The 16813-nt window shown below is 40.5% G+C and overlaps 1 protein-coding gene across 9 annotated transcripts in view; it reads left to right on the top strand.

Moving 5' to 3' along the window:
* The window catches only part of CEP350 (centrosomal protein 350), a 73023-nt gene that overhangs the window by 10312 nt on the left and 45898 nt on the right, over positions 1-16813 (top strand). For 6 of the 9 annotated variants that reach the window (XM_069022437.1, XM_069022436.1, XM_069022444.1 and 3 more), the window contains exons 2-11: positions 2604-2689; positions 4285-4328; positions 5280-5394; positions 6024-6156; positions 7115-7731; positions 8257-8367; positions 10840-10953; positions 14741-14884; positions 15695-16350; positions 16690-16811. In XM_069022437.1, coding sequence (XP_068878538.1) covers positions 2617-2689; positions 4285-4328; positions 5280-5394; positions 6024-6156; positions 7115-7731; positions 8257-8367; positions 10840-10953; positions 14741-14884; positions 15695-16350; positions 16690-16811 — 2129 coding nt within the window. In that variant the 5' untranslated portion in view covers positions 2604-2616. The remainder of the gene's footprint in view (positions 1-2603; positions 2690-4284; positions 4329-5279; positions 5395-6023; positions 6157-7114; positions 7732-8256; positions 8368-10839; positions 10954-14740; positions 14885-15694; positions 16351-16689; positions 16812-16813) is intronic. The other 3 variants (XM_069022442.1, XM_069022441.1, XM_069022443.1) reach the window with 3 other exon arrangements.

Genomic DNA, 16813 nt, shown 5'->3' with positions numbered 1-16813 from the left:
GGTTTTTTGTAGAGTGCTGCTTATTCACGTAAGCTGTAGCAGTAGAGAGAAGTTATTTTAGTAATACGTAGGAATTCAAAGGTTTATGGGAAATCAACATAATTTATTTGTACGTAGGTTTGGAGAAGCTCATAAATTTCTCCCACCCTTCCAAAGGACTGGGAGAGGGACCCCTAAACCCCAGACCCTCAGAGGTACAATTGCATCAGGACTGAAAATGACTGCAGTGTTGCCTTCCTGAAACTGTTCAATCAGCAGCAACCTGAGTTAAGCAAAACTGCTCTGTGAATCTCAGGGGCTGCTCTGAAGCCACTGAGGGTCGAACTTCACACTTGGAGCTGGCACTGCAGGTGTGCATTAGGATAAATACAGCAAGATGCTTCCTGATTTCTTCCCAGCTTGGAGGAGAGGTTGAGTGGCCTTTTATTGAGGGGCATTAGAGACTTTTGAAGGAGTTGAGATGGAGTTATTGACCACTAATGATCATCAGCACACACCTGTGGGAATAACTCTGTTATTCTCACAGATGTGTGCTGATGATCACTATGTATAGTGTGCACTATATAAGGTCTCCTCTAAAGTGTTTCACTGTCTGAATGAGTTCTGTTCAGCCCTGGTAAAGGACTGGCAGTTTTTAGTGTCAGGATGAAAGCTATTAACAAGCTACTTCAGACTTTTTAATCTGGTACTTTTCATATGGAGTCAAGGAATACATTGAGTGTGCTACAGTTTTACATTCAGAGGGCATCGTGAAATAAACAATATAAAATAAAAAAATGTAGATTTGTGTGTGTAAAATAAAAAGAACTATTCTAGTCCCTGATTAAGCTTTCTTACCTATACTAATAATTATAATTATAAGAATAAATCCCAGGAAATTACATGAAGATGAATACTTAATCCCTTAAAAGATGGTTGCTTGTCCAGAAGTTATTGTATGCTAAATTTACATACTGAGTAGGTTTTGTTATATATGTGTTTGGGCAAGAAACTGATACTGGTATGACACAATATTTTCAGCAGCTCTCAAAATCCGTTCTCTATGGAAAATTCCCTCATTTTTATTGATATTTGTATTCTCCATTTCTAGCCCAACAGCTCTTTTCTCCAGTGATGGAGAGGAGCAGCAGGATGATTTCTGGGCGGAGCAGTGTTACGATTTACAGCTTGAATGATGTGAGGCACAAAGTACTGTTCTGCATGAATGAGCTCTTCAGCACCTGTCCTAGAAGCAGAATTTTCTAACTACACTTGGCTTGATGCCCGTAACTATTGGGTACTTAAGAACTAACACACTCACCCTTTCTTTCTAGAATTTCTGCGTTATTGTGTACTTCACTCGTGTGTGTAAGGGTGTGTTTCTGTACCTACATATATGAGCTTACGTACCTTTTCCACACTCTTTCAAACACTTACCTTGGACTCTTCAAAGAAAGTCACAACCAAAGGTCTTTTGAAGACCTATGTTCTTATTATTGATAGTTTTCCTTGGGGCGTAAGAGCAGTTTTTTGGGATAACTTACTGCTGTAAATACAAGATATATGACTGAGTGTGAGACCAAACTTTACTGCTGGTCGCTGCGAGTGTCCTTAAAACCATACACAATAAAAATCCTTGTCACAAAATATCCGGGCAACAATCTGTTTCAATAAGTAGTAGATAGTGTTAATTTTGGTCTCCTTTTACCAAAAGATTGGTCTTTATATTTGATTGCCTTTTTATGTGGCACACAGTTCAGGGAAGTGAAAGCAAAAGAATGTTTCGGTAATTAAAAAATAACGAAAATTACATCTGGGAGTTCATGAAAGAAGAGAGAGGAAATTGTGCTTTTATGACTCTTTCAGAGGTCTAGAACTTCCTGTTGGAATTCTGTGGTCACCTGATTTTTTCTTTCCTTAACAGAAGTGTTGTCAGTGTGTTACAAAGACAGCTCAGCTAGCACATGCTGGGGGTTTTTTTGCTGTTTTGTTTTGCTGGTTTTTTTTTCCTTTTCTCCTTTATAAAATCTGCTATGGTGATAGTGGCTGGGAGTTTATACTTTAATTTTGGATTCACTGTGAGTCTTACCTTTGAAGTTCACAGGAAAGCAATGACAGCACCAGTCTTGTCTTTTTTTCCTGGCTGTAGTGTCCTGCCATGCAGTTCTGCTCTGCCTTTTCCTTTTCCAGAGATTGGCGGCACATTCATTCTGTCATTGGTGGAGTTGGGTATTTCCCCCAAGCATTTATAGGTTCAAGCCATATGTGTGCAGTATTCCAGTGTGGACATCTTCAGACTTGTTGCAATACTTGTTACTATGATCTAAATTGTGTTGTCCTCTGGGTCTCCTTTTATCAAGATAATGCTTCTTTGTGATGAACGAGAACAAAAGCAAACCCTTCTTTATCCATGGAATTCCATGGTTTCTGCAACACTGCAGGAAGCTGTAACCACATCTGTGATTTCATGCTGATTATCTGACCTTGTTCATGACATGAGTTTGGAGTCACCAGATGAGGTGGACATTCATCATAATGATCAAGGTTATGTTCTCTTTAGACGAAGATATGTTTGCTTTTACTTTATACCTCTTTGATTCTTACATGACAAATTCTTTTTTTAGGTAAATTGACACGATGTTGAGCAACAAGTCTAATGAGGTGCCTCTGCAAAATCCGAGGCATAACCAAAGCAAGGATTCTACCAGAGGTAAGGATTTTCTTTGTTCTGTTGCTTTGTTTTGGGAGATGTTTTGTCATGAGTTGTTTGAAACTTTGGGGAGTTTTTCCAGAAAGCATTCCCCTGCCTCAGTTTGGGAGCTAAGAGCATGTGTTCTGTGGCTTCCTCTTCACAGATAGCAGTTTTGTACCCTGATCTCTGGAGTATTTGCTGGTCTGCATTAGCAGTTGTCAGCCTGGGATATGGTTGCCAAGATGGCACAGAGACAGATTTTTTTAAAGAGGAGGAGCAGTGCAGAGCAGCAGAAATTGGGCACTGTTGGCTCTTGAAAGAAGTGCAGAAGAGCCTATGTGACAGTTGCTCGGTTCCAGAGGGGTGAAGACGCTTGAATCGCAGCAGTACGTCTCCACTTTACAGCACTTTTGTCTCCCTTAGCTGGAGAATCACGTTAGCTTTTTACTGTTAAGATTAGTTTAGGACAGGAAGGTGCAGAAAAAATTTAAAATGACAGTACTTCCCTGAAAGAATCTTCCCTTTAAGGAAGAAAGGTCTCATCTGCACAGCAATTGAGTCGTGTGCTAAGCCTGTGGTTTGAGATCGATCATTTGATCTCCTGTGTGACAAAACTGGACTCCAGAAGTTATTTTGAAAGTAGAGAAAGATTATTATTTTATCTGTAAGAGGGCATTGTGCTGATTATTTCATGTGTTCAGTTTCTTTTAAAATTACCTACTTTTTGAAGCTGTAGTGTTCAGTGGACAAGAAGCACCATCTCTAGAAGTCAAAGCAAAGTTGTTTCTGTGTGACTTCCCTAACCCTCTTCCTTTGTGTTGTTGCATCTTGCCTGAAATGAAATTGGCAGCTCTTTTACGATCAGGAAGAGATTATTTTTTTCAAATCTCTGTTACTACTACTCTCCATGGTTCTGACACACAGATGCTGTGTTTTATAAACCATTAGATTATAAGAACCATTAGAAAACAGAAAAAGAGGAGAACTGAGGAAGTAAATATTTATAGAGGAAAACACTACTACATCCTACTGAGCGGGATTGCTCATAGAGTAGGTACTGTCTGTTTAGATTAGAAGGCTTTGGTTAGTGCCTCCTGCTTGTTCACAAACATTGTTTCTGTTTTGTTTGTAGGGTGTACAGTTCAGAAAGATTACTGTTCATAATTCTGCTGTTCGGAGCTTGGGTTTTGAGTAGAGTCTTTCAGTGACCATGTATTCGTGCTTAGTTTACTGAAGAAGAAAAGGGGGGGAAAAAAAGGTAGCTGAATTATAGTATAATAGAAAAATATAAGATATTTTTGTTGGGGTAGATAACCAGCTTCATTTTATCTTCTAAACATCTTCTATTATATGTGGTGGATTTGATTGCAGGTGTCATCATGCATTCAACCTAACTTAGTAAACTTAAAACATGTTACATTAAATACTTTATAGCTTTGTTAAGATGAGCTTCGACTGATAACAGTCTTTCATAGAGAAGATTTACAGGCTGGAGCTGTGTCATAAGAAGAACTTAATTAGCAAGCGCATGAAAATTGTTTTGAAGCAACATTTTATTTCATTGTTTTCCATGTACTAATGAGAAATTAATTTCTTTGTTTCTATCCTGGAAGATCTAACTGCAGCATGGGCTTCTTTTTCTCAGACTAAGGCTGCTGTAAGTGCTTTTTTTTTCCTTTGGGGTTGTTTAGCTTGGGGTTTTTTTTTACTCATTTTCAAATCAGTTAGTGGCTACATAAGCTTTAACCAAAGTATTATTTTACTCAGGGATTGTCTCTTCCAACAAGTTGTAAATGGGACAAAGCTGTTGGAGTATGTGAATGTTGAGCTTTGTTGTATCTTGGAAAGAGTCTTCTGCACACGAGGAGAAACTTTTGCCACAGGAAGCTTAGTCTGGGGTGTAGTAACACATGCTAAGTCTTGAGTGTAACATTACCTTTTTATTTAGCAGAGTGGTGATGTCACATTTTTCTGAAAACTTGGAAAAACAGCTCTCCCCAGCTTACTCAAACCAGTCAGAAACTGGGGCGACACCAGTGTATTTAATAATTTTCCATTCTGAGCATTGGAGTTGCTGTATTTCTGTGGGAATTAACTTAGGTCCTTAAGATGATACAGTAGTTTCTAAAACCTGGCTTCAGTGAGGCCAAACAGTTTGGGTTTTCATGGAATTCAGCTCTTTCCCATAACCTTGTCCCTCTTTTTGCTCAGTAGCTGAGCATCAGTGTGGGGTTTTACTTGTGGAATTTGTATCATGCTCCATTTATAAGAGACTATTACAGAATTGTTTCCAAGTGGAATTAATATTTTATTCAGGCCAAGCATTAAGTCTCTGAATGGCATGTTATTATTAATTTTTTCAAAACAGCCTACTTAAGGGAACAAAACTATGCAAGAAAACCTAATTTAGATAATCTTATTAAACAAAATGTAATAGTAGTTTCTGGCCATAAGACTATACAGTTTTGCAGTGTCAGCCTTATGAAGTTGCTCTTGCCTGCAGTTTTGTTTGTCATGAAAAAGGAAAAATTTGTCATGTGGGGGGGGGAAAAAATGTAGCTTAAAAGTAGAAAACGATGTTCTAATTTGCATTATCTTCCAATTCTAGCTACGTCATATAGAGAACAAATTGGAAATAGCTCCCACTAGCACAGCTGTGTTCGATTCAGTCATGGATGCCAAGAAGCCCTCTGCTAGTGCCAGCAGGAAAAGTAGCAGGAAGGGTATGTATTATTGAGGAGAGAATGTGTAAGGCAGTGTAAAGCCACTGCATTCTGGGAAAGCTTGGGTTCTCCCTGCCCCCAGGTTGTCTCCTGATGGTGATTTTTCTTCCTGAAACTAATTGCCCAGGAGAAACTGATGTTTCCTTCCCTGAGCTTAGGAAGGAGAGTGTTTTATCCCAGTCATTTGGTTAGAGGGGGTGACAGGACTTGCCCCACGCTGTGAGTGAGCAGTGCTTACCCCACTACGATAAGATGTTTGCTAGATCTGGTGCTTCTGTTATCTGACTGAAGGAGAGCATTTGCTTATAGGAAATAAGCCCTCATTTTATATACTGAGGGCATTCCGGTAGTGTGCTACTGGAGAAGAACAGACAGATTGACCTCTAGTGGCAACACAGTCAACTTCACAGATTTAATTACTTAGCATTAACTTTTAAGCATTATTATCTCTCTTTAAATATGGTAATTGTTTCAAGCACTTACTGCCTTGCTCCTAGTTGTTGAAATCAGCTTGTTGAAAGAGACTGAGCTGCTCAAACCCAAGAAAAACAATGTCTATTATTCAGCCCCAGGAGCTTTCTCTTTCTGGAGAGATAGATACATAGAGGATTCTTTGGTTTCTGCTTCAGGTTCCCGGTCCTCCAGCCAAAATAAATCGAGCAAGGAGAAGTCCTCACGCAGCCCTCTTCGAGCAACCACTCTGGAAAGCAATGTGAAAAAATGCACTCGTGTGGAATTTCGTGAACCATTGGCTTCATACAGGTTAGTGCTGGGACAGCTGACTGCTGAAGAAAAATATGCTAAGATTAGATTTAAGCTAATAGTGGTGTTTTTGACAACTCCTCAAGAATTGGTTTGCTTCCTCCCATCACCCACCCACATGACAGCATGTGGTGTTGGACTTTTTAGTAAATATTACAAATTTATTTTTTATTCAGTGAATATGAGTTTAAAGTCAACTATTTTAGAACGGGGCCAGGTCATCAAGCAGTATGGCCTTAGTGACCTGATGGGTTTGATAGGTATTTAGTTTCAGTAATAAGAACCAAAAAGACTATTTCCTCATGCTTTTCCAGCTTTGTTTCATTAGTTCTTTGGTATATGTTCCCAAATGTATTACCAAGACAGTGTGGAGCAAGTGTAGTATTAGAGCTAGTACTAAAGATACATTCCATTTCTGTGAGTGTGAGAAACTCGTATAAGAACAGCTTCTCATGGAACAAAAATGGCACAGAACACAGAACAGGCTGTAGAACACGATTATTATCCTGATATCTAAGTTTTGGTCTTTTTTTCCACTAGTGTCAGCTGTGAGGTGGTTCTCCATGTTGCATGTGAGACTGATTTGGATCAATTTTGTTAATTAATTAGCTCATGTACTAATTATGCTTGTCTTAAATTCTACACTTGTTATTTAAGGTTTTTTTTTTTAAATGGAAGGGTCACATTACTGCTTGCTGATTTTCTACTCCTCAACATTATATATAGTTCTTTTCAGACAGAGTGCAACAAACAAAATTTTGAACAGAAGTCTCTTTCTGTTTCGTCAGACTTACACTATTAAGTGTGAGGTGATCAGACTTTAAAAGAACTTGCCTTTAAAATGGAGCCAAGGTAGAGGAAGTCACTCATTTAATTGATGAACGTGGTGATTGCTGAGTTTAAAGGTCCTACATTTGTGTTTCTGACGGTGAATTTTTTTCCCCTTCTGTTACATCAGGGATATATGTAGTTCTCTGTCTTACCACAGTTCTAGCCAGCTTGAGGCCAAGCAGCTGCTGTCTGGTTTGGACCTGGGCGAAGCAGAAGGGAAGAGTGAACTCCCAGCCCGTCTGGCACACGAGCGGGATGAGCAGGATCAGCACAGCAGAGGCTTTGAGAGCCCCTTCCCTTCTGCTGCGGACGAGACCGTCGTGAGGTACCTGAATGACCGGCCAACAATCGATGCCTTGCAGAGTAACGAGGCACTTCTTAGGGTTGCAGCACCTCCAAGACTGGAAGAGGAAAAAACCAGTGGCTCCAGGGGAGATGAGAGTAGCACTAGAGCTTCTCAGAGTAACACATCCCAGGACAGTGAAGTGAAAGTGTCTTCCCCTTCCGCCACGAGTATTTGCAGTGCTCATAGGCTGGAAATCCTGAAACAGCGGCAGCACGATGCCAAGCTGGAGAAGCTGAAGGAGAGGATCCGAAAGCAGTGGGAGCATTCTGAGGAGCTCTGTGGCAGAGGGCAGCACTTGGGATATGCTGAGCAGCCTGTCGTGGTCACTAACACAGAGAACACGGTGACTCCCAAGGTCAGGAAGGTGACAGCTGTACCTGCTGCTCCATCATACAGAGGTACGGAGGTGCTGATCCCCTCCCTGCTGGCTGTACGGGGTGAGGGAGCGCAATCCAGTGAGCAGCATTTCAAAGCATGGACCTGGCTCGTAGCTCTCTTTGGGCAATATGAGGGTGAATAACATGGTCTGATCACAGATCACAAGAAAAACGAAATTCTTGCGAATTTTCAGAAGTGCAAATTCCTTTGAAATTCTTCCAGTCTCTTCTTAGAATTGCTATAAAAAGAAGCTCGCTGTATTGGTGTTTGGGTTGATTGCAGTAATTTTTTTTATGGTCTCAGAGCTTAGTAACATTGTATTGACTGAAGAAGCCTTTCACATTTTTAATAATCTTTTCCTCACCCAATCTGCTGTTTTTCAACTGTGAGCAAGTGGCAGACTGGTATATTGCTTTCTTCTAATTTAGCATTAGAAATTCACGTAGTTCCTTTTTTACTTGGCAGTTTCCCATCCCTTCCATCCTGACAAAGCTGTATTTACATTTTATGGAGTTATTTTAAACTCTTGAATCGTTTACTTTCAGGTTTCAATCCTGCTGAAACGAGGATTCCCGCTCCAGATGGAAAGATCTGGCACGTGGACGAGTTTCGTATCAGTCGGGAGCTTTACAGAGATATTGCACTCCAGTTAAAAGGTGAGCCACAAGTGGAATTGATTAAGCCACACAACCTTCTCTAAGAGGCAGAGAAATATATTTTGTACAAGTCTACGAAGTCATGGAAACAAAAAATTGAACCAATGAGCGTTAAATATATTGTACTTCTCTACACAGGAGGACTAACTCACTGAACACTAAAATAACAACAAAATAAGTCCTTCTCACCATTCTCTCATTCAAATACTTTTAACAGAAAACCAGTACTGAAAAGAATCAAGTAATGGCATTTCTTTGAAACAGGAAAAAAGAAAAGTCTCCATTAGAATAACTTTTGTTCAGTTTTGTGACTTCTTTATACATGTTTGCATGAATTAATACAATTTCCTGGTTAAAAGGACAAAGCCCATTTTTGGTTTCTGTTTTCAAATGTACTGCTTCAAGGCACAGTCTTTATTAATCTTTCACTCTGAAAAGCTGCAGTACCATTGGTAGCTCTTTCCTCTGGGTGAGCTGAAGTAGGATGCCCAGGCGTGCTTTTTTTATTTGCTAGGCTGGGTACAGCACAGTGCTGTAAGCTTGAATTGCCTCTGACTGACTGAGTTGGGGGAGGGGGAAGAGAGCAGGTGAATAAAATGGAAGGGAATGGGAAATAAAATCCCCAGAGAACCTCTAGTTTTGTAGCATTAGCGCTTGCTTATTAAGAATAACTTTTCTCTTTGCTCAAAACATTTCAGACTGAAGGAAAATGCACTGAGATTTAAGTCTGTAGGTATCTGTGTAGTGTCTTGTATGGCAATAAATAACTTGTCTTTTTTCTTTGTACAACTTGATACATTACTGAGGACTTTTTCTGGAATCACTCATAAAAAAATAGTTCAGGAAGAAGAGATGCTCCTTTTCAGTAAAATTATTTTGCAAATACACTGTTCAGATCAGCCTGTGAAATTAATGCCAGTTTTCCACAGACTTTTAATCTACACTAGCATTTATTTTTTTTAGTTTTGGCAAGTGTAATGAGCTGTTTATAGAAATTAATTTTTTTTAAAAAGCTTCATTGAAGAGATCCAGTTAAAAGGCATTTGGATCATGTGTCCAGTGCCTACAAAAGGAAGGAGCTGTGTGTGTGTTGATCCAAACTCCTGTCCTGATGCCATATGTACAGCAGCTGTTGTGGAACGTGTCTCCTTTCTCAGCTGAAAAGATTATACTGAATAGCTGATTTCTAGTAAACAAATGCTGGTGCTACACATAATATATACTGCAAATGTATTTTTAGGTTGTCAGATTATCTATCCATGTGTTACTTCTGTATTAAATTTACAGCATGTGGTGTTTTGGGTGTGTACAATCAGTTGTATCAGAACTGTTCTTTGCTCTCTAGTGCTAAAATAATCTGTTAGATCTCTGCAATCTACAGCAGCACTGTTCTTTACAACAAAAAGATTTTCATGTGTAAGCCTAGACCCTACAGTGTGTCTTCATCTCTGTATAGCAGTTAGGCTAAAGGATGTTGTATGGACCCCAAGCTTCCAGTAATTTTGTCTTACAGATGTTCAGAAGAAAACACTAGATACTAGAATAAAACTAAAGACTAGAACAAAATTGCTGTAATTAGGAGCCGGGCGGGAAGCTGCCTGCACTTTCCTGGTGTCAGGAAAGGGCTGTTTACTGCTAAAAGAGGTGAGGAGGAAAGTTAACTTTCTGCAAATGCAGTCACTGAGGCCTCTGGTACTCAGCACATTGATTGTCTTACCTGCTCTTGTTGTCAGCCTTAAAGACAGCTAGAAAATTTGTAAGGAAAAGGATGCTAAGGGTGGGAAAGACACCTAAAATTCCAGTCCTACTTCTCTGAGATGAAACCTCTTGTTCTGTCTCTGATGCGTCCTGCGGGCATCCATCAGAGAGTGGATTCAGATGAAATTAGGAGCTGTAAATGTTTGCATTGGTATCTAAATAAAGCTTCAGATCTGTCCGTAGAGGGGGTTGCATCTTGGTTGTTTTAGGCTGTCTGATCACATTCTTTAGAGAAGAGAAACCAGAAAACAGTGATAACAGTGGCCACAGAGTTCCTTATGTGCTGAATGTGCTGTCATGCATTAATGTGGAAGCAGCAGCCCGTGTGTTCAGGAGTGAAGGAACTACACGTCCTTGTGGAACATTAGAGCAGTAAAATGTAGTGTCTGTAGCAGAAGAGAACCAGCAGTTGTTCATGTTAAACTGCCCACATTTCTTTTAGAATTGAAAATTAACCCTGTAAAGATCTGTTTTGGCATTGCTGTGGCTTCACTGCCTTCCCGTGCGTAGGTAAACAGCCCTTGATTCAAAATTCCCGTGCTGTGAGGATTTTGAAGTGCTGGACTGAAGTCATTGATCTGGGTACATAATCTGGGAAAGTCAGTGAATTCTATTGTGTTTCTCTGAGTTCTGCTTTTTCAAACGTTGAAGCAAGCTTGTTGTTCTGTGTTCTCCCCTGTGGGATATCACTTAACAGCTTTTGTTTGTTTTTAGAGGGTTCAACAGTGAAAGGAAAATCTAGTGAGAGAAACAAAGAGAAGAAAGCAACCAGACCAGTGCGAAAAGTGCAAAAACTGACACGGTTGTCAAGTCCAGAGTCCAAACAAGGTGACTATTTCTACTCTAGAGGGAGGATTGTCACATGTCCTTCAGAGATGAGTTTTGTCTCAAGGAAGAAAAATTAAATTAATATTAAATAAAATTATAAATTAATATTAATAAATTAATACTGCTTTAAAAGTCGTCTTAGATGTGCATCAGTGCAGTTGTAGTGAGTCTGTACATTGTGTTGCATTAGGGATTGTGTGTGGTTTTGTTGTTGGTTGGTGGCTGTGTGCACGTTTGGTTTTTTTTTGGTGTGGTTTATTTTAATTTTTTGCCTTTCCACTTGCTGTGTGCACCCTGAGGAAACTGCTGCTGAGTGTGAGTTTCTTGTGGGGAGAGGTATCCTTAGGTATCTGTCAGGGCAGCGCAGACAAAAAGAAGCAGTAGCTCTGCTCTGGATCCTGTTTCTGTTCTGCTTGTGATGAAGCTGGTTAGAGCCTGACCCACAGCTCAGTCAGCAATGCTGAGACGTGATACTAAAACCAGTGCCAGTGGGACTTGCCGAGTTGCTTTCCTCTGTCAGGTGAGGAGGAGGGTCTGCAGTCAAAGCTGTTCTCTTAGATGATTTCTCAGTGGGGAAGCAGAGAGCAGGATGCTTCTGGTTCTTCTCTGTTGTCCTGCCACATTTCAAGTTGTTGCTATCCGGCACCTTCAGTTCTGGCTTAACCCACTCCTGGCTTTTTCAGCTGGTGAAAGAATGTAAACGCACATTCCCTGACTAGTCTTCCAAATCTTGGTATTTTTAAAGAAATGTTTATTTCTTTTACCAACTGAGAACTTTTTTCCCCCCAGTGTTGTCTGACAATTCCACTCATTATTAAATACAATTTAATTATTTAGAGAAGATGATGTGAGCAGGTTACTCTAGAGCAGTGCCTTATAGAAGAAAATAAAATTAACCACGTGTGGAATTCTTAGTTTTCCAGTAGTGTTAATCTTTGATATTGGCAGCAAAAGACTTAGGAAGACTTTCAGATATGCTTCGTATTTGGTTTTAGTTTTCATACGAAGTGAGTAATTTTGGCTGCAGTCACACAGAGAGCAATTTCATTTCTTTAAATATGTGCAAGTTTAGGCACTTCTTGAACCTCTCTTAAGGTTTTGTATTTCTCCTTATGAACAGTGACCCATAATGTGTAAACATTTTGAAGGAAATAAAAGCTTCTTTAAAAATTATTATGAAGGATTTTTAGAGAGTGAATATGTGCTTCTGCATGCTGTAAATCCTGAAGCTGCTTGTGAATATTTTGTGGTAAGGAATACTAATACTTCAAGTGATAAGCATGGATTTGCTCCCTCCTATGCTGATCAATCCCACTTAAGGAATCACACTCAGCTGTCTTACATATTTATGACAGTTCCAAGTGAAGTAGGAGCTCAGTGCACAGGACACCCCCAACAATCCCACTCTGTGCCTGAGAGCATTGTCCAAACGGTTCTTGAACTCTGTCAGTCTTGGGACTGTGACCACTTCCCTGGGGAGCCTGTTCAGTACCCAAACACCCTCTGGATGAAGAATCTTTTCCTGATATCCAACCTAACCCTCCCCTGACACAACTTTAGGCCATTCCCTCAGGTCCTTTCACTGGTCACCACAGAGAGGAGATCAGTGCCCACCCCTCTGCTTCCCCTTGAGGAAGTCCTCTCTGCCTTGAAGGGAGTCAGCAGCTGTAAGCTCCAGCCCCTCCATTGCATACAAAGCCACTGCTTGTTATAATAGATTCAGTGTGTGGAAAATGATGGCCTGAATTCCCTGGAAGACAAAAACCAGCTCTAAGTGGCATATCCATGCTAGTCCATCCTCCTCCAGTCATTGCAGTAAGAAACTGCTTACTGTGGCCAAGGCTATTAATAGCCACGGCTTGTGTTCTGCCCCGTTGGCGTGTTTTAGTTAAGCAGCTGACTTGAAATGGAAGATGACACTTTACGCTGGCTCTTTAAACACACGCAGAACAAACTGAGAACAGTGAGTTCTGCAGGAGAACCCCTTTGGCTGATGCCTCTGTTTCAAAGAGGCTTGTAGTGACATGTTTCAAGTGACAGCTCTATTATAAAATATTTGGATAATTTACAGTGCAGGGAGTTCTGTTAGCAAAGGGTTGAATAGGGGGCTGCAGACTTCAAGGTTATATACAATAACAAAAGAAAGGAGGTTGGAAACTGAGGACAGGGATTGGCAAAAGAATTATTCTGCTGTCCTGGATTTCACTTGACATTGTTGCTATCCTGTCTTCAAAGTGCTGTTGGGCCCGGTACAGTCCCTTTTTTGTTTGGCTGTGGTGATCTCATGCTGCAGTGGCTGGGTTTCTTTAGGCAGAGCTCCTGGAGGTAGAGCCTGAAATGGAATTGTTAAAAATCAACGGCAAATTGTATATTCAAGTTAGGTACTTTTCTAGCAGTTAAATACCCTTGAGTGGTCTGATTAATTTATAGATTATTAACTATCTGAATTAATCTAATTCAGTTTTCTTTTTTATACTGTGTTTTTCTCCAAAGTGCTTTTAAGGTAATTATTTTCTAAAAAAATGTTAGTAATATTGGAAGTTAGTGGGTTGAAAGGTGAGTTGAATAACCCTATCATTTAATCTACCCAATATTGGGTAAAGATGCCACCATAACCAGTTGTTATTGATGTCTGAGGTGGCCACCTAAAACACAGAGACTAGACAAGAATAAGAGAATAAAAGGAGGCATTTTTATTTGAAGGGCCTTCAAAGGTAAACCCTGGGCAGTCAAAAGGCTATGCCCAGGATTTTGTAAGTTTGGTTCATTTATCATTGTATACATATCAGGGTTAATTCCCTAATTATAACTTTACTTAATGGTGTAATTTCCCCAAGTTTACCTCTTCTTCTTAAGATTTTAGTTTACACATACTGGGCCTAGGATAATCTAGGTGTCCTTGGAAAGCAAACTTAGAGAGGCTTGTTATGTCTAACCAGCATGAGACAACAGCAGCTAACAGGCCACAGGAAACTTGAGAGTTACACACTGGGCAATACAGGATTTGAAAAATATAGAAGTTAAAACCTAAGACATCATTATCATTTAATTATATATAGGATGATAAAATAATCCTATAACATTTTGATTTGGTTTCTGTCACCTGCAAGGTATTCTGTCCTTGAATTAAGTATCAGCTAATAGGGTTTATTCTTAGCTGTTTTCAGTGCTGGAACAGAAGTCCCAGCTAAGGGACAGTGAGTTAGCGTTGGTGTACAACACCTGCTGCTCGGTGTTTTTTAACCTGCTCACAAGACGTGTATCTCACCAATTAATTATCTGTAGAAAGCTTTCAAGTGGTTTTGTTTTTTTTTTCTAGAGTATTAGCTAATATTATTTTAATAGGAAGGTTAAAGGTTTTTTATATCTCACATTTATTTTTGTTCCTTTTATTACAACAATTTAGTTGTTTTCATGTTTTTATTTCTTATTTTCCATATTTGCGTGGTGATGAGCAGCTCTAGAAATATTACCCCTGTCCCTAGTAAGGCTTGTTTGGATCTTTTAGACCTGTATAACCCATTCTTCTTTTTTAAATCAGTTTTTGTAGGGCTTTACTGTGCTGCAGTGTGTTTTGGGTGTTACGCTGCATGACGTGTGGGTGTGTGAGGCAGCTGTGGAGTGTCTTCCTGGGACATCGGTGTTCTGACTGTTTGTGTAACTGCAGCTGTACCACTTCTGCAGAATTAAATGGCACAGAAATGATGAATGGCTCTGATGAATACTTCTTTCTGATACCATGGCAAATCCTCAGGTGCTTGACTTTTATTTATTCCTTATTTTGCAGGTGGAAACTATGTGATAAGTGCATCCTCCTGGCGGGAGGGACAAAAGCTGGTAAAAAAGATCCTGGGTCCAGCTCCCAGAATAGAACAGGACAGAAGAGCTGTATCCAGTGACAGAACAGGCCGAGAGAGAGCTGCCAAGTCTGGTAAATTGTTCTTTTATCACTGGACTTACTTCATTTTACTTCGTTATGTAACATTGCATGTCTGCAGACTAGAGAAGACTTCTGAGATAGAATGTTCTGAGAGAGAAGTTTCTTATCAAAATTACTCCGGTTTTTAACCTGGAATTTGAGGGAGGTGGGGGGGAAATTTTGCTCACAAGCATGGCTGGGATGCATAACCGTTGTTCCTGGGTGCGTTACGGACTTTTTTTTCATGTCATGGTCCCTGCACATGGGACTTGAAGGGTGGAACGTGCTGCAAGGGTGCTAGGGGTATCTGGAAAACCTGAGATATAGGCTGCAACCAAAAAAATGGGCTGCTGCAATCTGTCTTTGCCTTTTGAAGCCAGTGGGGAAAGGAATGGCTAGCAGTGGTCCACAGGCCAGATGAATTTTCCAGGTGTGCTGTATATAATCCATAAGCTATGGCTGAGTATGCCAGTTTAACAGGAATTGTGGTTCTTCCAGATACAGTATAATGTCATCCATGTGCATCTTAAATACTCATTGATTCCTCCACCAGCCCTTCTCAGAATTTATCCAGAATCTCAGACAGGGCAAATAAGGCATGCTGGTAACTGCTGTGCTTCTTATGCCTGTGAGGTGGTGGGGCTGGTAAGAGTAGAAAGGGTGTGGGCTCGGTGTAAGCAAAGGCTGCCACATTCAGACTGTGACACTGAATGTAGCAAAGACCTGTTTACAGCAAGATCTGCCCTCCTCCCTCAGCCTTCTTTTTGCAGCTGTTTTCCAAATTTGATTGTTACCTGAAATATTTGACATCTCATTCTTTAGCAGGCTGCATTGGAAGGACAGGTTCTGATTCCAGACTGGATGTTACCCGTAAAAGCTCTTCAAGAAGTTCCGAAAGGTCAAGAAGTAGAGTACGGTCTGAGACCAATCTGAGAAAACTGGAAGCTGCTCTTCCAGGTGATAACCAAGAAGATCATGCCTCTGTAAAGAAGGACTTCCTGCCCATGGAGATACGTGGAATTCTCGATGACCTGCAGTTGGATTCCATGAGTACAAAGCATGAGACAGATGTGGAGAAGCAGAATCAAAAATCTGTTTTGCCTACTCAAAATATGAGGAGCCACAGTCCAACCAAAAGGAAACCGGACAAGGTAGCTGCCAGTGAGGAGCCTCAGGTGATCTCTAAGAAACGCCACTATGACAGTGATGAGGTTCGTCAGTACATCATCAGGCAGCAAGAGGAGAGGAAGAAGAAGCAGAATGAAGAGAAGAAAGCACAAAAGGAGGCAACAGAACAGAAGAACAAAAGGCTCCAAGAGCTCTACAGAAAGCAGAAGGAGGCTGTTACTAAAGTGAAGAATGTGCCTCCTCCTGAGCCTTCAGCAGCCAAACAGTTACAGGAAACCTATTCCAAACTCTTGCTGGAACGAACGCTGTTAGAAGAGCCACCTCAGCTGCCTACGGTGCAGGAAACACAGGTACAGCTGATTCACTCAATGTCTTGCAGTTGTTTGCAGGAATAGGAGGTTGTCTGTTTAGGAAGGTTGTGACTTGTGCTGGTCTGCTGGTTATCAGTTAAGAACAAAGAACAAAATATGTAGCTTTGCTTAAACATAGTGATTTCAATGTGCAGCCTCCTTGCTAGTGGCTGCTTTTTGGCACAGCAAAGCCTACTAGAAAGTTGACTGAAAATCATCTTTCTATTTTAAATAGAAGCTGAATTCTGGATATTAGCCTTTTGAATTGTAATGAGGCAAGAGCTCCTAAATTCTGACAAGCTTTTGAAAATGCATTTTTCTGGTTGTCTTCACCTCTAGCCCAGACCTGGTTATCAACCATCTGGGGAATCTGATAAAGAAAACAAGGCTCAGGAGCGTCCTCCGAGTGCATCTTCCAGCAGTGACATGTCTCTTTCGGAACCGCAGCAGCCGCTCCTGAGGT

The sequence above is a fragment of the Aphelocoma coerulescens genome, chromosome 8, assembly GCF_041296385.1.
Source record: "Aphelocoma coerulescens isolate FSJ_1873_10779 chromosome 8, UR_Acoe_1.0, whole genome shotgun sequence".
NCBI classification, from domain to species: domain Eukaryota; kingdom Metazoa; phylum Chordata; class Aves; order Passeriformes; family Corvidae; genus Aphelocoma; species Aphelocoma coerulescens.
The sequence above is the reverse complement of the archived record's forward strand: the minus strand, read 5'-3'. Positions and strand labels throughout refer to the sequence as shown.